Genomic DNA, 26,462 nt, shown 5'->3' with positions numbered 1-26,462 from the left:
CTTACTGCATTTTAAATTTTCTCCTTTCATCAATTAAATTCAATATTTCTTCTGTTACCCAAGGATTTCTATTAGCCCTCGTCTTTTTACCTACTTGATCCTCTGCTGCCTTCACTACTTCATCCCTCAAAGCTACCCATTCTTCTTCTACTGTATTTATTTCCCCCATTCCTCTCAAGTGCTCCCTTATGCTCTCCCTGAATCTCTGTACAACCTCTGGTTCTTTTAGTTTATCCAGGTCCCATCTCCTAAAATTCCCACCTTTTTGCAGTTTCTTCAGTTTTAATCTGCAGGTCATAACCAATAGATTGTGGTCAGAGTCCACATCTGCCCCTGGAAATGTCTTACAATTTAAAACCTGGTTCCTAAATCTCTGTCTTACCATTATATAATCTATCTGATACCTTTTAGTATCTCCAGGGTTCTTCCATGTATACAACCTTCTTTCATGATTCTTAAACCAAGTGTTAGTTATGATTATGTTGTGCTCTGTGCAAAATTCTACCAGGCGGCTTCCTCTTTCATTTCTGTCCCCCAATCCATATTCACCTACTATGTTTCCTTCTCTCCCTTTTCCTCCACTCGAATTCCAGTCACCCATGACTATTAAGTTTTCGTCTCGCTTCACTATCTGAATAATTTCTTTTATTTCATCATACATTTCTTCAATTTCTTCGTCATCTGCAGAGCTAGTTGGCATATAAACTTGTACTACTGTAGTAGGCGTGGGCTTCGTGTCTATCTTGGCCACAATAATGCGTTCACTATGCTGTTTGTAGTAGCTTACCCGCATTCCTATTTTCCTATTCATTATTAAACCTACTCCTGCATTACCCCTACTTGGTGTTTATAACCCTGTAGTCACCTGACCAGAAGTCCTGTTCCTCCTCCCACCGAACTTCACTAATTCCCACTATATCTAACTTCAACCTATCCATTTCCCTTTTTAAATTTTCTAACCTACCTGCCCGATTAAGGGATCTGACATTCCACGCTCCGATCCGTAGAACGCCAGTTTTCTTTCTCCTGATAACGACATCCTCTTGAGTAGTCCCCGCCCGGAGATCCGAATGGGGGACTATTTTACCTCCAGAATATTTTACCCAAGAGGACGCCATCATCATGTAATCATACAGTAAAGCTGCATGCCCTCGGGAAAAATTACGGCTGTAGTTTCCCCTTGCTTTCAGCCGTTCGCAGTACCAGCACAGCAAGGCCGTTTTGGTTATTGTTACAAGGCCAGATCAGTCAATCTTCCAGACTGTTGCCCTTGCAACTACTGAAAAGGCTGCTGCCCCTCTTCAGGAACCACACGTTTGTCTGGCCTCTCAACAGATACCCCTCCGTTGTGGTTGCACCTACGGTACGGCTATCTGTATCGCTGAGGCACGCAAGCCTCCCCACCAACGGCAAGGTCCATGGTTCATGGGGGGGGGGGGGGGGGGGGGGGGGAGTTATTTTGGTATCCCACAGAATAAAAACAAAACCTAGTTAAAAATTGCTGATATTATCAACAATGCGCCAAGACTAAAGCACTGAAGGAGGAAAGAGGTACAAAACCCACGTAAATACATATTACAATTCCACGAAAGGTGGAACTGATACCATTGATGAAATGGCTCTTGTTTACGCCTGCGAGAGGAGAACAAAGATATGGCCTCTATCAATGTTTTACTCTTTCATCGATATCTTTGCTATCAGTGCAAACCACAAATTTCACCCAGCAATATCCAAGATGGAACGTGAAGACTCATAGCAATCAGAAACTTTTCCTTCAGCGTGCTAGGTTGGAACCAGTGTATCGACAGGTAGCAGGAACAAGTATTCCGGTCGGAGCTGCCAGAGGTGGCGGTCATGTGAGCGTGAGATGTGTTTACCTCTATGAATGAATACGTTGTGTGTGCGTGTGCGTTTCCTTTCCTTCAGAAGGCTTCGGCAGAAAGCTAATGTTGTGTCTTTTCGTTGTGCCTGTCTGCGACTCGTCGTGTCACCTTTATGGTAAAGAGCAACTGTCTTTTCCTTACAGGGTTCATATTCCAATCTGGAGTTCCCATTGCTTCATTTTGACAATGTAAGCAGGTTTTTAAACAAATCGTCCAGTCAGTGGAAAGTATTCCACAAAATAAAATCGAAGAAACGACAACACCTGGAAATCAGCCTCCTGTAGGGAAAGGCCTGTACCCTTTTTGTGCGTAACAAGCTAAAACAAACAAGGAGACATACAACATCTAAGAAAAGCAAAACAGTATTGTGGAGCGAGTCATAATCACGTATGTAACACACATTCAGAAAGAATTGTGAAGTGTGTCTCCTGTCACGAAGCTGAGGAGTAGTTTGTGTAATGTATCACCACAGTCATTTGTATTTTCTATTGTAACTTGCCAATTTTTATTGACTCTCCTAGCATTTACAGCTATTAACAATATTTATAAGTTACTGCCTTAGTTATAATACATAAACCTCTTGAAAGTTATAATTTTTTATCAGCAGATTATTTTAATGCCAGGGGGTTCACCGACACCCCGCGCCCACTTCGGCATCCGTTACAGACGCAAAAAAGCCTGGGCGTTGTAATCTCCTCCCTCCTCCCTTCTTCCATCTATTGTACGCATTAAACAATTTTCTCACATTTTGGTATATCATACAGTACTTTGATTTTTCACATTAACAAAGCCGAAATTTCATTGTTCCCGCCTATTATACAAAAATACGTCCGATCATACCCTGCGGAAATAACAATATTTCAAACGGTTTACAATTTTTCTTAACAAATGAATTCCTACTAGTTTTAGTTACATTATTAATTTCGATTATTATTTCATAAATAAATCCAGAAATAAACATATTTAACAGTACAGGATTGTGTAATTAATAACAGAAATTTTAAGCGTGCAAATAGTTCTTAACTTCAAATGTTTCTAAAAAAAGTTAACTGTACATTCAGAACTAGTACTTATCGATTATAAAAGCGAAACTAAAATATTTTATAAAGTAATTCCTTTTCATAAATCTTAGCTTGAAATATAACATACTGTGTATAAAATTGTATGAAAGTTTTCAGAAAAGCAACTGAGATAATACTGAGCTCTGCAAAGTTTGAAAAATAATACTGGTACCGACAACTACTATTGCGGAAAAGTAATGCTAGAGGAGGATGTTCCGTCACATCGTCGTAGAGTTACCACACGTTTTGTGGTTCTCTTTTAACATTAAAGTGAATCATCTGTGTAGCACAAGATGATCAAGATTATAATGTTCTGGGTTCTGTTAGTCAATAGTTTTCGAGGTAATCGTATATTTGTGGAGATACTCCACATGGCGGTGTCACACCTACTTCTACTCTGGATCATAGCTACTAGTCTAAAAAATTGACAAGGTAGTGTAGTGACGGGCGTATTTCGGAAACCACTGCTCCTAGTTGCTCAGTCTCGTTATTTCGCCTTAATAAAAACAGATCAACAATAACACAGAAGTAACTCGCAGTTTAAACTCGCAACATTTTCGGTTCACAACTCCACAGTCGTATTTCAGCCAATGCTCCAAATCTTCATACTGCGCCACGAGCTGTATTGTTGAAAGGGGCATGAACAAATTCCATGCTTTCCACAAAATAATTTGAAAGTCCGCTTGCGGTGGTTTATACCCGTTACTTACAGCATTTAGTTTCTCATGTTGTAATGTGGGCTGAAGATCCGGAATATTGCGAAGGAATGTGATGTTGCCAGCTAGGACGTGGGCGGCAGTACAAGGACGTAGCGTCGTCGTCAAAGCGGGAGGAGGCGTCAAAGAGGTCCGGACCCTCCCCCCCCCCCTCCCCTGCGCCTTAATGAAATTACACACTACCCCGTTATTATTTATTTGTATTTTCTGCTACAAGTTATTTTAATTTGTTTTATGTTTAATTTAACAAATTGTAATACATTTCGAGCACGTTCTGCCCATCTCCAGGCTTGTAAGTATACAGAAATTGTTACTTGAAAACAAATTGTCTTAAATTTAATTAACATAGCACACGTTGTTTACTGGTCGCTGCTGGAGTGGCTGTTGGGGTAACTGGAGGGAGAGGGGGCAATGGTTGGCGAGAAACTGGTGTCCAGTGATGTTTTATGCTGGTACAGAGCTGTCTACACCACAGCCGGTATTTGATGCAAAGAATCTTGCATCAGTTATTACGTTGCGAAAATCGTATGATACACTTTTTTACCTGACAGTTCTTCACTTATGATTTTTGGGGTATTAGAGCTTTGTTCTGCATCCTTAGTACACTGGCGGAGTTGTTTGTAACATTACGATATTGTACTATTTATTTCGTCGCCGTTTTTTGACATAATTCAGTGCACAAAATTTTCTACATCCATTTAAACACAGTACGCTTAATACAATATGGCGGTCGTGCAGCGTGTGAATGAGTAGGCCTATCGATTATCGTATTTTTCAGCGATTTTCACGATGCTGGTAATGATTTGTTTCACATTTACACATCTTAAATCTATTGCATTGAAACTCGCTTAAGACTGCTGAAGAATTTCGAGTTTTTGAATTCGCTTAACTTATTAAGAATACTACCTCCGTGTTTTGTATTAATAGCGTAAACTTTCATTTTGTGCAAAATTTCAAGACTAATTCAATTTTTAAAGGGTGGCCTGTGTCCTTAATGTGTATTGCTACTTCCGATTTATTACAATTACCTAGACTGTATCAGTCTATATGTTCTTTAAATAGAGTTCTGCAATTTCTGCGTGTTTGCTCTGTATAATATTTGTTGCGTTGGCTGCAGGTAATTTTGTAGATGCCAATTGAATCAAGATCCGTATCTGGCGGTTTTATGTTGTGAGTAAGCTTCACACTTGGGTTGTTATTGGTGCTTGAGCTAATTTTTTACATCTGTGTACTTGAGCAGCCTAGCTAATTTGTCAGCCATTATACCAAGATAAGGCGTTTTTACATATTTAAGTGCTGGGGTGCCGTCGCTTTTGAGTGTACGTTACGTTGTTCGTTCAATTAATTTTTTATCTCTTGTAACGTCCTATTAATGGGCGTAGGAGCATATCTAATGCATATTTCAGTACATTTTGTGGTTTCTATATCTTGGTGGTGTTCTGTGTGTTGAACAGGAAATTTCTGGGCTCCGTATAGCATTGACCTACATGCAGTTCTTTTGTGAGAGGTGGGGCGTGTAGAGGAGTTTGGTATAGTGTTTTCAATACCAATAGGCTTTCTGTAAATACTGGAACGCAACTTTTAGTTCTTTTTTGATATTTTCATATCAAGAAAAGATATGATGTTTTTTTCATGCTCAAGGATAAACTAGATATTTTTAAGCACGCTATTGAACTTATTAACAAGGATTGTTACGTCATCATCTGTACTATCAAATAGAATGAGATTGTCATCCACGTACCTATCATGGGATTTAACTTAACTTGTGATGCTACGTTTCAGTCTCAATATTTTATTCACTATATGGTTGATAATATTTCTGCTATCAGGTCACTAAGAACGCGTCGCATTGCTAGCCCTAGGTCATGCCTGTAAAACTGTAAAGTTGTGGTAAGATCTTAAGGGGCCAACCCGCTGAGGTCATCGGTCCCTAAGCTTACGCACTGTTTAACCTAACTTGAACTAACTCACGCTAAGGACAGCACACACACACAGCCATGCCCGAGGGAGGACTCGAACCTCCGACGGGGGGAGCAGCGCGAACCGTGACAAGGCGCCCCAGACCGCGCGGCTACATCGCGTGGCCATGCTTTTAAATTTTGTTGTTGAAAGAGGAGTAGTTATGTGAGAGTGCTAAATTAAGTTTCTCAAAAAAAGAAGTTCTTTTGCGTTGTTTCAGCTGTTTTCTCTACTGGTGTACTGCTGTTGCCGTGCTCTGCAACTGAAAGATGTTCTGATTTTCGGTCATACAACGAGCGACAGTCAATAAGGCCATCAGTAGGTTTAAGCTACCGACAGCACTACCAACTGCCACCCATTCCTAATTTAGCCATGACCAACCATTGTACATTTTTGGGTTTATTTGAGCTCAGCCGTTGGTTTGATAATCAGTTCAATTCTTACTTGCACTTGAGTTCAAGTTAAATGCTGCCGTTTCTGCGCTGTCTGCCTTTGTGATACTGTTTAATTATAGATAAGTTTGTAACAAGGAAGAAGAGGAAAACCGATTTTGACGGTAAGTTAAAAATATGTATGCACTACTGTAATAGCCTAATTACCTACCTATAGCAGCTGGAATCGTAATTTGGAGACTAGTAGAACTTTGAGTTTGTCGTATTTCAGTATTTCAGCAGGTTTCGGAGCGGTAAACATCATTTAAAATAACATTAAATTAAAATCAGTCCATAAAATCACTCTTGGATTTGCGTGTGTGGTCAAAAAATCGCGTTGATCAACAAAAATAATGCCCAAACGACGATGTCTCCACTCCTTAAAAACTTTTGCTCAAAATTTTATCATTAGTAGCTCAAATGCCAAACTATCGCCTATCTGGTCACCTAGGTAGTACTCAATAATGAAAAGCACTTACGATACGGAAATATGGGGAGGTGTTTGTGAAGAGTAGAACGAGTCTGTGATGACTGCACAATCTATAGTTCGTTCGTTTCTAAAAGATTTTTCCAGCGGGATGCTTGAACTCGCTCTAACAAACTACCCACTCCATCCCCTTCCTCCCCTCTTCGGTTTTAAGTAAATCTTGCACAGCATTTAATAAATAAAAGCATAAGCGTCCCTTATTGACATTGTAACTGTGCAGCTAAATTTATTGCAACATTATGCTAAATCTTTTCTGAATATGATTCAAGCCGGTAAGTACTTCGTATGAAGTAGCGAGCCCTCTGTACATTCAATCTGTCATCAAATACGTTATTTTTAATCGATGTTGAGCTGTTCTTCCGACCTATGTTAAAGTAAACAATTTTTTTAATGGAAGTTCCATGTACAACACGTTTCTGCAGGGAAGGAGTGGCACGACATGAGGACTACTCTGAGCCCAGCCTTCACCTCTATGAAGATGAAAAACATGTTCGTACTTATATCAGAGATTGGGCAGCAGATGGTCCGGCACCTAACGAAAGAAATGGCAGAGCTGAGAAGTGAGTCTTTACACGTTGTATTTAGTGTAATTGCATGTGTCATAACAAACTGTTGACTCTTCTGTTACTAGTGCAGTGTCGCTGACTAAGTCAGACAGCAACACTGCCCTTAGTAGCAAAACAAGACTGTTATCCTGTCGCAATAGTGTGCAGTGTTTATGTTATTGTCGTCACTTTATTGTTCTGCATTTGTTTTCTCAACGTAAAAAAAAGTTAAAGCTTACTTTCAACAAATGAAGATACGATCGTTGACGAAGACATCGTTCTGCATTGGATTCAAGAGACCACATTGCTTTGATCCAACCGTCAGCTTTCGAAAAGACTTGCCACTATATTTTTGATCGCACACATAAATCAGACTTACTTCACTTACTAATCGTTTATCACTTCCAACATCTAAAACAAGATATGCGCTCGGGAAGTAACTGCACTGAGTGCAACACTTGGAGGAGGGTAATTTACACCACTGTTAATCCCCAGCCTTTCGGTTCCACGTACATGTGGAGGTGTGAACATAAGAATATATTCCTCATTAGGTCCTTACAGAATTTATGCGAATACGATGAAAGCCGCTGCAACATTTTTCAGAATACAAAGAACAACGTTTCACTAACAGAAGAATGTAGCTCAGTTTCTACACCAATTTCATCCTGAAAATTATTCAAAGAAATAACGCATAAGAGTCTCGAATACAACATATTCAGTATATGCTGTATAATTTTTCTATAATTATTTCGATAAATGGAAATATGCCTTCCGCTCTTTCTACAGTTTATGAGGCTCACCACTCCCCAAATGGTCTGAAAGGGTTTTACGCAGCCAAAAGCCCCGTCCCTTCTCGCTGTGCTACGCTACGACGACAGGAAGACACGTATGCCTGTCTAGCAGATGGGTATCATCGTTTTAGCCACGGGTCATTTGAGCACCTGAGCATCAACAACTGAAAGGCTGCCGCATCATCCAGAAACATACCCGTTACTGGATTCCGACGCCACCACCATTCTGCACCTTTATCTCTGTCACAGAGCACAGTGATTAACAGGAGTGCAGGAACTCTGCCACTGGACGAGTTTGTCCGGACAAATAAGTTGATGGATAAGTTAGTCCACATCCATTGCAGGATACGGAGTCTCAGAAATTACAGAAGGAATTAATTCCAACAGCTCATTGTTCAGGCGGGCGGTGTACATATTATTCTGTGTGGGGTTTGACATGGCAATGTATGAGGGCCCCTAATCCTCTGCTATATTCGCAGGAGAACGATGCAGGAACCTCCGCCCCGATCATGTACATATGTTTATTCGCTTGCAAAGTTCTGCAGGTGACATTCACCTTCAACAAGACACTGCACCACACCAACGATCCCACATTGTGTAAGGGTTTTGAGGAACACTCCTCGAACATGAAGGTGCCTGTGTGGTTCATTTCTTGACTTCTACCACCCCCCCCCCCCCCCTCTGGACCCTAAAAATCCCTTCTTTCTTGCTGTACCTGTGGAGCGCAGAATTGCATTCATTTGCCTTATCACTCCAAGAGTTAAAAAATTAGCCGTTTACCTAATGACCTGGTAATGCTTCCATGAACGAAGACCGTATGTGGCATAAAACGAGAGCCAATTTTCATGTAACGAGATTAAAAATTCCACTTTATGAAACTGATATCGCTGATCGCACTCCTATTGAAGACAATAAGTTTGCCATGGGTGCCAGTGTGATTAGAGAGTGCTAAATGAGTTACACATGGGTTAAAGGACGGAAGGAAGATCATTTCCGAAGAAATTTCACGTTTCTAGCCGGTCGTAGTGAACTAAACTCCATAATATTTCAACTGGTCAGCTGCCAATCACCGTCAAGCGAGCCATCTAAGACGTCCTCCGTTCCGCAATATATAGGGACAGCCACTAACTATTGCCACCTAGAATAACTCCGGAAGTATGATAGTAGCTGAAACGTTTGTGGGACAAATGTTACATGGGACAACGGGGGGTCATAATATGACGCCGGTTTTTTGTTGCTAGATGGGTCGTGTCATAGATATGAAGGTTATCTTTGTTGTTTTTTTTTAAGGGATGCTATAGTTTGGTACTTATTTTCTGATAGCGGTTATTGAGACATACCCAATGATGTAACAGTAAGGTCTTCGAAGGTCAACATAGGTCAAAAAGTTGTCATGAACGTCCATTTACAGAAGGTCTTCGAAGTGATGACCATTGGTATCAATGCAGTGCTGCAATCTTCTTATCATGGATTGCATGGTATTCCTCATCACTTGGGCACTTATCGAAGCACATGCTCTGACAATTCTCTCTCGTATATCGTGCAAATAGTAAATATTCGTCGAATACGGCGTATCCATCTAACGTGCCTTTGACATGTAAACACCATTCGACAGTTTCGCAATACAACACTAGACTAGTATCGTCGAATCAAGCGAATGTGAATGACGTATTCCATCGATGAACAAGTCTGTATGTTTCTCATTTACAGAGAATGCCAAAGAAATTTAGTGAGAGCTAGAGCCTTGTGCACTGAAAGATATCCTCAACGTATTCATCATTAACGTCGTACATTTAAATATGTGTATGATAAATTGAGAACAACTGGATCTTTAACGCATCGGAAACATATCCGGCGAAGGAAAGTTAGTAGAGGAAACGGAAATTGGTACTCTTGCCACTGTGTTCGAGATCCTTGTGTTAGTTCGAATGAGAGTACAAGGGAATCTGGCATGAGCCAGAGTAGTGTTGTTAGTGTTCCGCATCGCCAAAAATATCATCCTTACCGTATCGTCTCCACCAAGAATTAACTGGTACGGACTGTATGCGTCGCATTGAATTCTGCCGATGGGCTCAAGTTCAGATTAATTTGATTTTAGTTACTGACGAAGCTACATTCACGAACCATGAAAATGTTATGTTATTGGGCAACTGAAAATCCATGTTGGCTCCGGCAAGTTGGACACCAAAAACCGTGGTCAGTGAATGAATGATGTGAGATTCTGGCGGATGGAATTGTAGGCCCCTATTTCATCGAAGGAAATCTTAATGGTAGGAAGTACACCACATTCTTGCAAGAAACATTAGGTCTGTTATTGGAAGAAATATCTTTAGGAACAAGGGACAGAATTTGGTATCAACACGATGGGTGTGCGGCACATTTTTCGCTGATAGCTAAAAATGAGATGCAGAGACAATTCCCAAATCGTTGGAGTGGACTCGGATGAGATGTGTCGTGGCCAGCTCGTTCACCAGACTTGACGCCTCTGGATTTTTTTCTTGTGGATATTCGTAAAAGACATTTTTTTATGCAGACGTTCCAACTACATCTGAAGATGGTGGGGTTTCGAGTTCCGCTCTATAGGTCAGGAGTCCACTACACGGGTAGCAGGGGTTGTGTGGAGTGGACTGGGCGGTTTTTTAGGTTAGATGGCCTCGGGCAACAGCCTCAAAGGGTGCGGGGCAAAGTCAGGACATGCGGGGACCAAGCAGCAATCGATATTGTAATTGTAAACTGTCGAAGCTGCGTTGGTAAAGTACCGGAACTTCAAGCGCTGATAGAAAGCACCGAAGCTGAAATCGTTATAGGTACGGAAGGGTGGCTGAAAGCAGAGATAAATTCTGCCGAAATTTTTACAAAGGCACAGACGGTGTTTAGAAATGATAGATGCAACCGGTGGTGGCGTGTTTGTCGCTGTTAGTAGTAGTTTATCCTGTAGTGAAGTAGAAGTGGATAGTTCCTGTGAATTATTATGGGTGGAGGTTATACTCAACAACCGAACTAGATTAATAATTGGCTTCTTTTACCGACCTCGCGACTCAGCAGCATTAGTGGCAGAACAACTGAGAGAAAATTTGGAATACATTTCACATAAATTTCCTCAGCATGTTATAGTCTTAGGTGGAGATTTCAATTTACCAGATATAGACTGGGACACTCAGATGTTTAGGACGGGTGGTACGGACAGAGCATCGAGTGACATTATACTGAGTGCACTATCCGAAAATTACCTCGAGCAATTAAACAGAGAACTGACTCGTGGAGATAACATCTTGGACCTACTGATAATAAACAGACCCGAACTTTTCGACTCTGTAAGCGCAGAACAGAGAATCAGTGATCATAAGGCCGTTGCAGCATCCCTGAATATGGAAGTAAATAGAAATTTTAAAAAAAGGGACGAAGGTTTATCTGTTTAGCAAGAGTAATAGGAGGCGGATTTCAGACTACCTAACAGATCAAAACGAAAATTTCTGTTCCGACACTGACAATGTTGAGTATTTAAGCAAATCGTGGAGATGATGGGATTCCATGCACTGTCCAGTTGGTAGCCGCTGTCAGGGTTTAACAGATTTTCCGCCAGTCGTATTTCTACGGATTCTTTAGTAATGGAGTCCCAGAAAGACGTTGCTGTGGACAAAATCATTGTTTTCTCATCACGGTTACCAAATAACCCTTTATGGAAAAAGTTCAAGGCAATCGTAAAATGGGTTTTAGACAGGTACGTGCCTCGTAAAACTGTGAGGGACGGGAAAAACCCACCGTGGTTCAACAACAAAGTTAGGAGACTACTGCGAAAGCAAAGAGAGCTTCACTGCAAATTTAAACGCAGCCAAAACCTCTAAGACAAACAAAAGCTAAACGATGTCAAAGTTAGCGGAAGGAGGGCTATGCGTGAAGCGTTCGGTGAATTCGAAAGTAAAATTCTATGTACCGACTTGACAGAAAATCCTAGGAAGTTCTGGTCTTACGTTAAATCACTAAGTGGATCGAAACAGCATATCCAGACACTCTGGGATGATAATGACATTGAAACAGAGGATGACACGCTTAAAGCTGAAACACTAAACACCCTTTTCCAAAGCTATTTCACAGAGGAAGACAGCACTGCAGTTCCTTCTCTAAATCCACGCACGAACGAAAAAATGGCTGACATCGAAATAAGTGTCCAAGGAATAGAAAAGCAACTGAAATCACTCAACAGAGGAAAGTCCACTGGACCTGACGGGATTCTACACAGAGTACGTGAAAGAACTTGCCCCCCTTGTAACAGCCTTGTGCCACAAGTCTCTTAGAGGAACGGAAGGTTCCAAATGATTCGAAAAGAGCGCATGTAGTTCCAGTTTTCAAGAAGGGTCGTCGAGCAGATGCGCAAAACTATAGGCCTATATCACTGACATCGATCTGTTGTAGAATTTTAGAACATGTTTTTTGCTCACGTATCATGTCGTTTCTGGAAACCCAGAATCTACTCTGTAGGAATCAACATGGATTCCGGAAACAGTGATCGTTTGAGACCCAACTCGCTTTATTTGTTCATGAGACCCAGAAAATATTAGATACAGGCTCCCAGGTAGATGATATTTTCCTTGACTTCGGAAGGCGTTCGATACAGTTCCGCACTGTCACCTGATAAACAAAGTAAGAGCCTACGGAATATCATACAGCTGTGTGGCTGGATTGAAGAGTTTTTAGCAAACAGAAAACAGCATGTTCAAACAAATTTCGGGGTTGCAGCCGGTCGCCGTTCCATACTTCGCACGATATTTCAACTGGGCACCTTCCAGTCATCTTCAGGTAAGCCGTCGCAGACTGGCGAAAACGTCCTCCGTTCCGCAATATATAGCGTACTGTAACTATTCTGCGCATGCGTCAAAAACTTGATAGTTGAACCACACTGCGTGCCCAGTCGTCTTCGATTTGAGCAAATCGTGGAGATGATGGGATTCCATGCACTGTCCAGCTGGTAGCCGCTGTCACGGTTTAACAGAACGCTTCACTGTACATCAACGTTACACCCGCCTTTTGCAGCCAAGCAAGTCCGCTATTGCTGAACATTGTATTTCTACTGGACATTCAATGGAGTATGAGAAAACAATGATTTTGTCCACAGCAACGTCTTTCTGGGACTTCATCATTAAAGAATCCGTAGAAATACGACTGGTGGAAGTCTGTTAAACCGTGACAGCAGCTACCAGCTGGACAGTGCATGGAATCCCATCATCTCCACGATTTGCTCAAATCGAAGACGACTGGGCGCGTGGACGGCCGTGGCAAACAGCAACGCAGAGGGCGACTGAGTTCCGCTGTTCCACCAGCGAGGGCGCTGCCGGCGGGCAGTGTGGTTCAACTATCAAGTTTTCGACGCAAGCGCAGAATAGTTACAGTACGCTATATATTGCGGAACGGAGGACGTTTTCGCCAGTCTGCGACGGCTCACCTGAAAATGACTGGCAGGTGCCCAGTTGAAATATCGTGCGAAGTATTGAACGACGACCGGCTGCAAGCCCGAAATTTGTTTGACCAGTCAATTCGCCGGGAAAATTTTAAAATTCACAGAAAACAGCATGTTGTTCACAATGGAGAGACGTCTACAGACGTTAAAGTAACCTCTGGCGTGCCACAGGGGAGTGTTATGGGACCATTGCTTTTCACAATATATATAAATGACCTAGTAGATAGTGTCGGAAGTTCCATGCGGCTTTTCGCGGATGATGCTGTAGTATACAGAGAAGTTGCAGCATTAGAAAATTGTAGCGAAATGCAGGAAGATCTGCTGCGGATAGGCACTTGGTGCAAGGAGTGGCAACTGACGCTTAATATAGACAAACGTAATGTGTTGCGAATACATAGAAAGAAGGATCCTTTATTGTATGATTATATGATAGCGGAACAAACACTGGTAGCAGTTACTTCTGTAAAATATCTGGGAGTATGCGTACGGAACGATTTGAAGTGGAATGGTCATATAAAATTAATTGTTGGTAAGGCGGGTGCCAGGTTGAGATTCATTGGGAGAGTCCTTAGAAAATGTAGTCCATCAACAAAGGAGGTGGCTTACAAAACACTCGTTCGACCTATACTTGAGTATTGCTCATCAGTGTGGGATCCGTACCAGGTCGGGTTGACGGAGGAGATAGAGAAGATCCGAAGAAGACCGGCGCGTTTCGTCACAGGGTTATTTGGTAAGCGTGATAGCGTTACGGAGATGTTTAGCAAACTCAAGTGGGAGACTCTGCAAGAGAGGCGCTCTGCATCGCGGTGTAGCTTGCTGTCCAGGTTTCGAGAGGGTGCGTTTCTGGATGAGGTATTGAATATATTGCTTCCCCCTACTTATACCTCCCGAGGAGATCACGAATGTAAAATTAGAGAGATTCGAGCGCGCACGGAGGCTTTTCGGCAGTCGATCTTCCCGCGAAGAATACGCGACTGGAACATGAAAGGGAGGTAATGACAATGGCACGTAAAGTGCCCTCCGCCCGCACGGTTAGGTGGCTTGCGGAATATAAATGTAGATGTAGGTGTAGAAGATATGCGAGAGAAAATTGTCAGAGCATGTGCTTCGATAAGTGCCGATGTGATAAGGAATACCACTCAATCCGTGATAAGAAGTGATACCAATGGTCAGCACTTCGAACACCTTCTGTAAATGGACGTTCAGCCACCTTTGTGACCTTCGTTGACGTTCAAAGACCTTACTGTTACACATCATTGGATTCGTCTCGATAGTCACTATCAGAAAATAAGTACCAAACTGTAGCATCCCATTTAAAAAAACAAAGTTGACCTTCATATCCCTGAAGTGACCACACCTAGCAGCAAAACACCAACGTCATATTATGGCCCCCTTTGTCCCATGCAACTTTCGTCCCACAAGCTTTTCAGCTCCTCTCATACTTTCGGGGTTATTCCTGGTGGCAACAGTCAGTGACTCACCCTGTATTGCGCAGTACTAGGCGCACACAGACAGGCCACGCCCCCACTGCCCGGTGGCAGCGCGCTGCCTCGTTCACCGGCGGAACTCGGCTGTCAGAGTTGCTGCACCGTCGTCTTCGATCTGACAAAGGCCGGCCACGACGTTGGGATTCACTTCAAACTTTGTACACCTTTAGGAGGCCATTAAAACAAAGTAATGTGCAATTAGGAAGGTGCTCTACTCCGGCAATTTCGAGAAAATCTCAAGAGAAGTTTCACGCGTCTATTTTGTGCTTATTTCTCTGTGCGTAGAAGCCGGACGTTAGAGTTCCTGTTGGTCAAGTAATTAGTGTTCGAGCTTCGTAAGATGAATGAATACGACGCCACGGTTCGACTCCCGCTCAAAAGTAATTACTAATCATTTTTTTAAATCACTGGTCATATTGTTTGAGTGTCGTGACATTCGGGAAGTAATTTAACGAAAAAAATCACGTGTATTTGCATGCAGTATTTGCATCAACTTTCAATTTATGTTTCCCATGTCTGTATGTCAAATACCATCCAGAAACGTGTCATGTCGAGAGCACATCTCACGAGTAATTGTATGTTGCTCTTGTGGTCTGGCACATTGTGACTTACTATATTACTGATTTTAATGACGTCATTCGTATCATCATTTATCGAGGTTTGACTTGGGCTTTCCAAGCCTGTACCGCGTCCTTGAAAATTTAATTAAAAATAGTAAATAGTCTGATAACATACTAAATTCACTACTTCATGAAAATGCACGTGGTACCTAAGTATAATGGGTAGTGCGTGCAACAACGCGCGGCAGAGTCCTGTGGTGGCATTCCTGCCTAGTATGTTTATGAGACTAGGGTTCAAGTCTCCGGTGTGGCAAAAATTGTATTGCATATCTTCAGTTTCCATCATTATCATCGATAAAGATGAGACTCAAATCTAATCGTAAGAACCAGAGATCGCCTACATTTGTGTTACAGGATTTCCCCATTACATCCAACGGTGGACTGCTATTCCAATCCGAGAGGGCCTCGGCGATAGTGACGATCAAGGGGAAAATAAGCTAAACGTATGAAGTCTGTGTTAAAGAGGGACAGGGACTTGGGTAGTCGGTGCAACAATGCTACCTATTATTGTGCGCTGGTGTAATCCTTAGCATTCCTATATAAAAAGCAAAGAGACCTTGTTTCAAGCCCTGGCTGTAGCATAAATTTTAATACATTTCTTCAGATTAAATCATTATCATAAGATATAAGTGTTAGTGAGATTCAAATCATCGCCCCGCACACGACCATCTCGCAAAGCGCGAACGCTAACCGCTTGACCACACTGACTTCCTACGTTCGGCTCTTTCACATAGATATATCAGTTACATAATAGAGGCTAAAAACTTTTCTTGCGATTTCCTCGGAGTCGGATTACAAGAGGCGTGCGAAGTTTGAAGTAAAACCTTAATGACAACGTTGTGGCCTCCCCCTGTGAGAAAAACGAGGAGATTACAGGACTCCACGCATTATCCAGCTATTAGCTGCCGTCATGGTTTATCAGATTTTCCGCCTCGCCTATTTACAATACTGGGTCACTAAAATATGTTGTTGTGGTCAGAATTAGTGTTTTATCATACGCCATTGAATTTCCGATGGAGATGCAATGTTCAGCAACAGCAGAGTCCTCGGTTGCAAAAGGCGAGTGCAACGCTGATGCAACTTTCTTTCACCGTGCATACGGTCTGACCTCCACACGCCATATGACACTGGCAACGTATTTTGTAAATTCTAACTTTCCACAACGACAAATTATCCTCGTAGCAACAGGGAGACAGCCTTAAATGGTGGGGGGAAAACCGATCTACCCTAAAAATTACGGAGGATTCTTGCTATTTTACACGAAATATTGCCAACAAAGGGAAGAATATTTCAGATTTTTCAGGTGCGCTCTCCTCTTTATCCACTTCCTGGTTCTTGGCTTTAATTGATAGTGCCCTGTTAATCTGCCGGGTAGAATATCCAACTCCCCTGAACAGTCTTTAGGTGGGCGAGCACTTTCAATAGACTATGTGCATCTGAGACTGCTTGAGCTCTGTGTACAATGTTTTAAGAACGCTCATAGTTTGCAATGGATGATGACAACTCGATGATAAACTGAATGCCACAGAGAGCTATCATTCTTCTGTTTAACGGAAATGTCCAGGAAAGGTAAACAACCACCTTTCTCTAATGCCATAGTGAACCAGATGTTCTTATGAAAGGAGATGATGTTATAACTCCATTAATATATGGTCTCCATGAGGCCACACTATGAAAGTATCTTCTACATACACTATGTGATCAATCGTATCCGGACACCTGGCTGAAAAGAAGTTCGTGGCGCTCTCCATCAGTAAGGCTGGAGTTCAGTATGGTGTTGGCCCACTCTTAGCCTTGATGACAGCTTCCACTCACGCAGGCATACGTTCAGTCAGGTGCTGGAAGTTTTCTTGGGGAATGGCAGCCCAAACTTCACGGAGTGCTGCCCTGAGGAGAGGTATCGCTGTCGCTCGGTGAGGCCTGGCACGAAGTCTGCATTCCAAAACATCCCAAAGGTGTTCTACAGGATTCAGGTCAAGACTCTGTGCAGGTCAGTCCATTACACGAATGTTATTGTCGTGTAATCACTACGCCACAGGTCGTGCATTATGAAGAGGTGCTCGAGCGTGTTGAAAGATTCAATCGCCATTCCCGAACTGCTCTTCAATAGTGGGAAGCAAGAAGGTGCTTAAGGCATCAGTGTAGGCCTGTGCTGTGATAGTGGCGGGCGCGCAAAACAACAAGAGGTACAAGCCTCCTCCATGAAAAACACGGCTACACCATAACACCACCGCCTCCGAATTTTACTATTGGCACTACACACGCTAGCACATGACGTTCACCGGGCATTCGCCATACCCACACCCTGCCATCTGATCACCAAACTGTGTGCCGTGAATCGTTCAATTGTCCAACGTTTACGCTCCTTACACCAAGCGAGGCGTCGTTTGGCATTTACCGGCGTGATATGTGGCTTACGAGCAGCCGCTCGACCATGAAATCCTAGTTTTCTCACCTCCCGGCTAACTGTCATAGTACTTGCAGTTGATCCTGGTGCAATTTGGAATTCCTGTGTGATGGTCTGGATAGATGTCTGCCTATTACACATTACGATCCCCTTCAACTGTCGGTGGTGTCTGTCAGTCAAGAGACGAGATAGGCCTATACGGTTTTGTGATGTACGTGTCCCTTCACGTTTCCACTTCACTATCATATCGGAAACAGTGGACCTAGGGATGTGTAGGAGTGAGGAAATCACGCGTACAGACGTATGACGCAAATGACACCCAATCACCTCACCACGATTTAAGTCCGTGAGTTTCGCGGAGCGCCCCATTCTGCTCTCTCACGATGTCTAATGACTACTTTGGTTGCTGATATGGAGTACCTGGGAGTAAGTGGCAGTACAATGCACCTAATATGAGAAACGTTTGTTTTTGTGGGTGTCCGGACACTTTTGATCACGTTGTGTACCTACAAAATAAAATTGGTTTAAGATCTGCTGATTCAAGCTCTCTCTCCTCAATGATCTCCACACAAATGTTGGACGCCAGGGAAGACACAGGGCTGATCAAAGTATTCGTGGTTGAACATACAGCAAAAGTTGAGGGAAACAAAACAAAAGTGAGGAAAATCATACAAGAACAAAGCCTGGACGTTCTCCTGAAACTTATTACCAATTAGTAGAAAGAATTTGCGGGAGGGACCTTTCTAAAAAGTGATATAATACCAAAGTTAATTAAACGGTGCGAACTATTTAGACAGATGATCCGCACTGTGTTGGCAAAACAGGCCGAGTTTCGTATAAAATGTACGCATTTACCGACCAGTGTCCTCAGCAAGGACATTTGTTATTGTGGAAGACTGGTGTTTACAAAATACGTTGCCAGTGTGGTACGGTTTACAGAGGACAGACCGCACGCACTGTGGAAGAATGTTGCATTTAACATAGATTCGATGGAGTATGATAAAAAAATAATTTTTGGCCACGGCAACGTCTGTTTGGGATCCCATTACTGAACATACGCATAGCGGAAAATCTGATGAACGGCGGCAGCGGCTACCTGCTGGCTAATGCGTGGAATCCCCTGCTCTCCACAATTTGCTCAAACTGAAGACGACAGAGCGCGCCGACGCACGCGGCGAGCGGCGACCCGGGGACAGCCGGCTGTGAGGTCTGCGGCTGCACGAGCGAGGCCGCTGCGGTCCGTCTGTCAACGTGATTCAGACGCGTGCGCGGAGTACTCACAGTCTGACATATATTGCGGAATGAAGGAGACGTTTTCGTCAGTCTTCGATGGTTCACGTGTGGATTACTATCTGGTGCCAAGTTCAAATATCGTGGAGTGTAGGTGACGATGACCGCCCGTAAGCCAGAAATTTCTCCGAACGCTCCCTTCGCAGAGAAAATTTTAAAATTCAGGAAGCTCGTAGCTTTACGTCAAGTAAACGATGAGGTCACTACAGACGGAGCACTTGTTCTGGTACGACAAGGGTTTCCGTCTTCATCGATTTAGGGAAAGCACGGAAACGCTAAATCTGAAAGGCCAACACGGGTATTTGAACCCCACTTCTCCCGAATGCGAGACCAGTTTGCTAAGCACGCGCTACCTTGCCCAGTAGGTGGGAACGAAGTCTGCCATAACCTCGATGAACGAAGCATCCCAGCAGTCCCCTCCAACGATCTGCAGGAACCGCCAGAAATCTTGCTCATGATTATCAGACTCCTATTTGGTCTTCCCTCCTCTAAAATACGAGTACATTGTCTTAACTACCTTGTTTGGTGCACTCTCCAGAGCCGGAAGTGAAACATTGAGGCTTTCATGTCAATACTGTCTCAGCTAGCAAACTTTGGCATTGCAGTATTGAAATTGGTGATTCTGAAACTGTGCCATTTGAAACATCCCCTTAGAAAAATTAATGAATTACTGTGCTGATAAACCTCTTACATTATTTGATTTTCAAACAGCTGAGCAGAGCTGAACGTACTCAGACATTTCACTCTTTACCTATTCTGATCAACACTAAACTGACAAACAACATTTTTAGCGCAACGTAATCTCACTTTCAATAATCCCTACAAAAGAATGGCCCTGACTAACATTAACCTATACCTTTCACAAATCACTTACCTCACAAAAATCTTCGTTACTCGTACTACTGCAATACAGCGAGCGCCACTACTGCCAGCTAAATAGAAGATGCAAACTACTGAAGGCACTAACTACTGATAGGCATAGTTAGCAAATGAAAGATTTTGATAGAGAGCAAACAATGTATTTACCTTAATAGTGTTCAAAAGTCATAATATATACAGGGTGTTACAAAAAGGTACGGCCAAACTTTCAGGAAACCTTCCTCACACACAAATAAAGAAAAGATGTTATGTGGACATGTGTCCAGAAACGCTTAATTTCCAAGTTAGAGTTCATTTTAGTTTCGTCAGTATGCACTGTACTTCCTCGATTCACTGCCAGTTGGTCCAACTGAAGGAAGGTAATGTTGACTTCGGTGCTTGTGTTGACATGCGACTCATTCCTCTACAGTACTAGCATCAAGTACATCAGTACGTAGCATCAACAGGTTAGTATTCATCACGAACGTGGTTTTGCAGTCAGTGCAATGTTTACAAATGCGGAGTTGGCAGATGCCCATTTTATGTATGGATTAGCACGGGGCAATAGCCGTGGCGCGGTACGTTTGTATCGACACAGATTTCCAGAACGAAGGTGTCCCGACAGGAAGACGTTCGAAGCAATTGATCGGCATCTTAGGGAGCACGGAACATTCCAGCCTATGACTCGCGACGGGGGAAGACCTAGAACGACGAGGACACCTGCAATGGACGAGGCAATTCTTCGTGCAGTTGACGATAACCCTAATGTCAACGTCAGAGAAGTTGCTGCTCTACAAGGTAACGTTGACCACGTCACTGTATGGAGAGTACTACTGGAGAACCAGTTGTTTCCGTACCATGTACAGCGTGTGCAGGCACTATCAGCAGCTGATTGGCCTCCACGGGTACACTTCTGCGAATGGTTCATCCAACAATGTGTCAATCCTCATTTCAGTGCAAATGTTCTCTTTACAGATGAGGCTTCATTCCAACGTGATCAAATTGTAAATTTTCACAATCAACATGTGTGCGCTGACGAGAATCCGCACGCAATTGTGCAATCACGTCATCAACACAGATTTTCTGTGAACATTTGGACAGGCATTGTTGGTGATGTCTTGATTGGGCCCCACGTTCTTCCACCTACGCTCAATGGAGCACGTTATCATGATTTCATACGGGATACTCTACCTGTGCTGCCAGAACATGTGCCTTTACAAGTACGACACAACATGTGGTTCATGCACTATGGAGCTCCTGCACATTTCAGTCCAAGTGTTCGTACGCTTCTCAACAACAGATTCGGTGACCAATGGATTGGTAGAGGCGGACCAATTCCATGGCATCCACGCTCTCCTGACCTCAACCCTCTTGACTTTCATTTATGGGGGCATTTGAAAGCTCTTGTCTACGCATCCCCGGTACCAAATGTAGAGACTCTTCGTGCTCGTATTGTGGACGGCTGTGATACAATACACCATTCTCCAGGGCTGCATCAGCGCGTCAGGGATTCCATGCGACGGAGGGTGGATGCATGTATCCTCGCTAACGGAGGGCATTTTGAACAGTTCCTGTAACGAAGTGTTTGAAGTCACGCTGGCACGTTCTGTTGCTGTGTGTTTCCATTCCATGATTTATGTGATTTGAAGAGAAGTAATAAAATGAGCTCTAACATGGAAAGTAAGCGTTTCCGGACAGATGTCCACATAACATATTTTCTTTCTTTGTGTGTGAGGAATGTTTCCTGAAAGTTTGGCCGTACCTTTTTGTAACACCCTGTATAGCAGTTCATGACACCCAGTCTTATAAATTTACTGTCTCTGATGGACACACGTCAAGATCATCTGCTCTCAAAACTCCGCCATTTCTCTCCCCACATCCACCACTGCTGGCGGCTCACCTCCAACTGCGCAACGCTACGCGCTGTTAACATCCAACTGCCCAACACTACAATGCCAACCAGCCACAGACTGCACACAGCACACCCAGTGATTTTCATACAGAGCGATACATGGCGTTACCAACATAAAAACCTAAACAGCCTACTTACATAGCCCCCATGCTCCCCACAAAAAATTTTACAAATTGTTTTGGGCAGTGGCCAATACAAATTTGAAAAAATTTTTCATAATTACAATAACAAAGAAATCAAATGCACACACTTATTGATACAATGTTGGTCAAGAGCTAAAATTTTCTCACAGTCCAGAAAGACAGTGTTGATCATTCATCACAGTAAAATTGCAGTGTTTTTCTCAAAGTCTGAGTAGTAAAAGAAAATGCACACAGAAGTAGTGGGTTTCCATGCAGTCTTGAAGAAGTGGTGTAGTCCTTCCAACAGAAAGACAGTGCCGACTCTTGACATGCAGACAGGTAATGGGCCTCAACAGAGCAAACCGACAGCAGAGTCAGTCAGAGTTGAAGAGTATTGGTAGGTAGGTCATCACAGAGCAGACCACTGTAGTCCTGTTAGAGATTACGGTATTGGTGGCCCACCAGAGGTGTAGACCCACTGCAGTCCTTGTAGAAATAATGGTATTGGTGGGTCATCAAAGGTGCAGACCCACTATATTCCTTGTAGAGACGGCCAGCAGCCATCTGTTGCGACTGAGCAGGTGCACAATCACCATCAAAGAGTCTTGCGGAGAATATAGCAAGTCCATAAACCACCACTTGCGCTCTCACAAAGTTTTTGGAATTGTCCTTAGAACCAGCATTGCTGTTAATCAGTCCCTCGCTGAATTATTAACACACGTCCAAACACTAACAGTCCTCTTTTTTTCACATATTGTTCATATACTACGACATGTGAAATGTGTACAGTGACAGGAAACTTAATTTGAAGAACTAGTGTCTATATAATTATAAATTTACAACATAAGAATATAGTTACAAAGGTAAAATATACATCACTAAAGAACATAACAACACAGATAACATTTGTACTAATACAGGCTTTACAAAAGAATAGAAATAGACATATACATCAGTGTTACAGGAATTATGACATAAGTAAATAAATAAAATAATGAGAATAGTTTTTGAAACATTAATTTCACACATAAGAATTGAAACAGAACAGAATTAATAATGTGAAACATCTTTACAAAGAAAATGACATATTATTGGAAAAATTCTACAACATAACTCTCATCAGATAAACACATAAAGAGAGGAAGAACACAAATACACAAGGGTACACGAACACATAGCGGAATAACATAAAAGGAAAGAACAGGGTTTGTTTTACTGCAGTATTTTGCAAACAAAACTTCCTTTACTTCTTGGAGATCTCCCTTCGTTCTTCATTATTTCCAAAAAGTCCGATCTATACCTGCTTTCTGTACTTTTTTCGTATAACTTCTCAATGCATTTCTTCCAATTCATCGCAACTCATTCTCTTATACAGTCTACCCCCTCTTAAGCTAACGTAAATCTACTGAGCTCAGATGCATAAACTAAGGGACGAGGCAATGCAGCAGCACAAAACAATTATACAAACAGCAATGAAAAAAATGCAAACTGGCAAAGCTAGCAGCAGTAAATCTAAATTAGCAAAGCAAATGCAATATTACAACTAATATAAGGCAATGTGCAGCAAACAAGATAAATAAATCAGTAGTGAAACTGGCTTAACAGAGTAATACAAAGTGAAATTCAGTAGCACTATGCCTGGAAAACAGCAGCAGCAAATGCAATAACTTATATCTAATCATGACAAAGCTCAAGCAGGGAAAATATTACAGTAAATATGGCCATGTCTAATACCTATGTCACATCTTAACACTAGGCTGATGCATCACGATAAGTTACTCTACATAACAAGTTACCCAGTCATTGACAAAAGTTATGTATGCAATTCCTATGAAGGGAAGTGTCTTCTTGTGCTCGTTTTTTTTGTTTTTTGTTTTTTTGGAAGTAGATCATAAAATTATTATTTACGGGATCTGTAGGTATAAAATATCTATATTAGTACATCTATTAAATTTTATTTTAACCAATGCTGCAGTGCAGCTAGAAACTAGATATTAAACGAAATGAGCAAATATATATATATAAAGCAACATATGAAACGTCTTCACTAGGCAAATGACGTCTCCAAAGGCAAAAAAAAAATCTCTCATCTAGAAAGATAATACATGTAAAATGTTTCTCATCATTTCATTAGGCATTTTAGCAAATATCATAAATTAAGAGCTCCACAGTGTAATCATATGTTTTCAAGTTTGAGCGTGTCATATTTGCGATGCTTTCTACAAAGAAATGTCAATAGCGAGGATAATGGTCTCTTTTTTTGTCCACCTAATGGCTTTCTTTTTTCAGGCAACTATCTCTCAGCTGGGCGCGCAAAACGCATACGTCAACGTCACTTACCTTTCTTACCGAAATATTTACGACAGCAGTTTCTGCTACAGTGACAGTCTCATATAAAAATGTCACAGGTCGAGAATTTGCGTTACAAATGTGTAGAAACAAAATCCTGTAAATTTAACAGTGTCCAAAAAAATTTTCGCCAGCATTGTGATAGATTCACACATATACACACATTTCAAAACTCTTAAAGTACGATTCTTGGTTTCCAACATCCTTTTTCACAAACCAGTGTCCCTAACCACTACTCATTATTCCTTACTTTATTACATATACATATTAGTAGCACTTCAATATTTCATCATAATAAATACATAGCATAATCAAATTCCTCATATAGCATCAGCTTATTGATCATAAACATACCTCAACAGCATAATACACATTGTCATCGTAATAATATCATAAAAACTCAGCCAAATCTCAAAAACGTCGTAGCTTTCTGCAATAATTCCAAAATCTAAAAAAATTCTCTGCTCATTTCAGTAGTGTCACCTTCCTCAATCATACTTTGAAATCATGATCCCATACCAAACACATCATTCAAAGCTCTCATAGTATCACAATGGTTCCGAAAAAATATGAACAGTTCACACAGTACAGACTATATACAATTTCATAAGTCTGAAGTTTTCCAACTGTGTAATTACGTAAACATCTGTCAATGATGTAGTAAAGAAAATGTTTGTCTCTCTCAGCTAAATGATCAGATAGCTGTGTAATTTATGTGTTAGAGAAATATGGTAACGATGTGTAAAGTTGTATAAGCAAATACCATATTAGCTAGGGCTCCTTGTGCTTGCTACACACATGGTACACAAAGTAAGCGTGTATCCCCTGAGAATTAATGTAATTATACCCACAGGTGTTACAGATTACAGCAATGGAATGAAATGTATCGCCGAAAACTTTCTTTGTAATTCAAACATCTTTAAAAATAAATGTTTTAAGTACAAAATTAATCACTCAAATACGTGTACTGCCGCGCTAAATTGTTCGTCTTGTTGTAACATAATCTCTGTCATTACTTAAGGGTAAAAAATGTGCCAAGTGTCGTAATTATCGTTGTCCATAAGCAAAGTTCTGTGGAAGTCAATGTACTTACCTCGTAATAAACAAAAGCGAAATGCTATGCGTATAGATTTCGTAGTTATTACGTACAGTACCGTGATCAAGAAAGTACTACACTGTAACGTATTGTTCTGCTACAGAAAAGGCTATCTCATTGTAGCTATACCACAAAAGTTACTACTAAAACATGTTTTACCTTCCAGAAGAATTCAGAAAAACTGTGCCGATATAATGCAGATACAGCACAAAAGCAACAATATAAATTGTGTCACACATTAGTAGCGTCGTGATATAATCATGTAGCTGTCAAAGAAACCAAATACTAAGTCATCTTTAATCTCACAGAAAGTACTTCAAATAAAGAATGTCTTTTCAAGTAGACCAAAATGTTGTATTAAAATCTCATTAGCAGTATATGTTCTAAGTATGTAAGCCTTATATTCGTTACATAATCGGGTAACTAACAAGCAAGAATATACACACACACAGTAACACTGTGTCCTCATTTCACTATCACAATGCAGTGGTAATAACTGTCTAAATAAGTTCCCTATGTTCTAGACTGGATAGTTAACTTCAAAACATTGTTGCATGATAACAGTTTCTAAGTGTGACAAGCGTACTAGTAGCGTGAAGTGGAAAATTTTAAGGCAAAGACTAAGTTAAAAAGCAGATTATCTTCCAATAAACGGTTTTACATGTGAAATGTGGTGCAATCCTTTACTCTTCCTAGTACGCAGAGTTTCAACTTCGACGCAATTATCATGTGGTATAAATCGGATTCTGTAAGGTCCATTGTAAATCAGAAAGAATTTGTGACTCAAGTGTTTCTTCTTATATGACAATGAATGAGCTTTAATGAGAACTTTCTGACTAACATATAATTTCTTTGCATTTGCTTTACCGTGTAGTTTTCTCCTTTTGTCTGCTGCAGATTTTATATTTTTAATAGACAAATCAATTATGTCTTTGTGTCGAAGTTTGCGTGTATTCGGGAAAGGTACAAGCTCTCTGGATCTGTTCGGTGGTT

General features: G+C 41.6%; 1 protein-coding gene across 1 annotated transcript in view; it reads left to right on the top strand.

Moving 5' to 3' along the window:
* LOC124777390 (cytochrome P450 9e2-like) overlaps positions 1-26,462 on the top strand; it is a 71,462-nt gene that overhangs the window by 18,195 nt on the left and 26,805 nt on the right. Inside the window, exon 3 of the mRNA XM_047252781.1 lies at positions 6,960-7,097. Within this exon, the coding sequence (XP_047108737.1) occupies positions 6,960-7,097 (138 nt within the window). The remainder of the gene's footprint in view (positions 1-6,959; positions 7,098-26,462) is intronic.

This window comes from Schistocerca piceifrons, chromosome 2 (assembly GCF_021461385.2).
Source record: "Schistocerca piceifrons isolate TAMUIC-IGC-003096 chromosome 2, iqSchPice1.1, whole genome shotgun sequence".
NCBI lineage: Eukaryota > Metazoa > Arthropoda > Insecta > Orthoptera > Acrididae > Schistocerca > Schistocerca piceifrons.
Note: the sequence above shows the minus strand (reverse complement) of the source record. Positions and strands in the feature narration are given on the sequence as shown.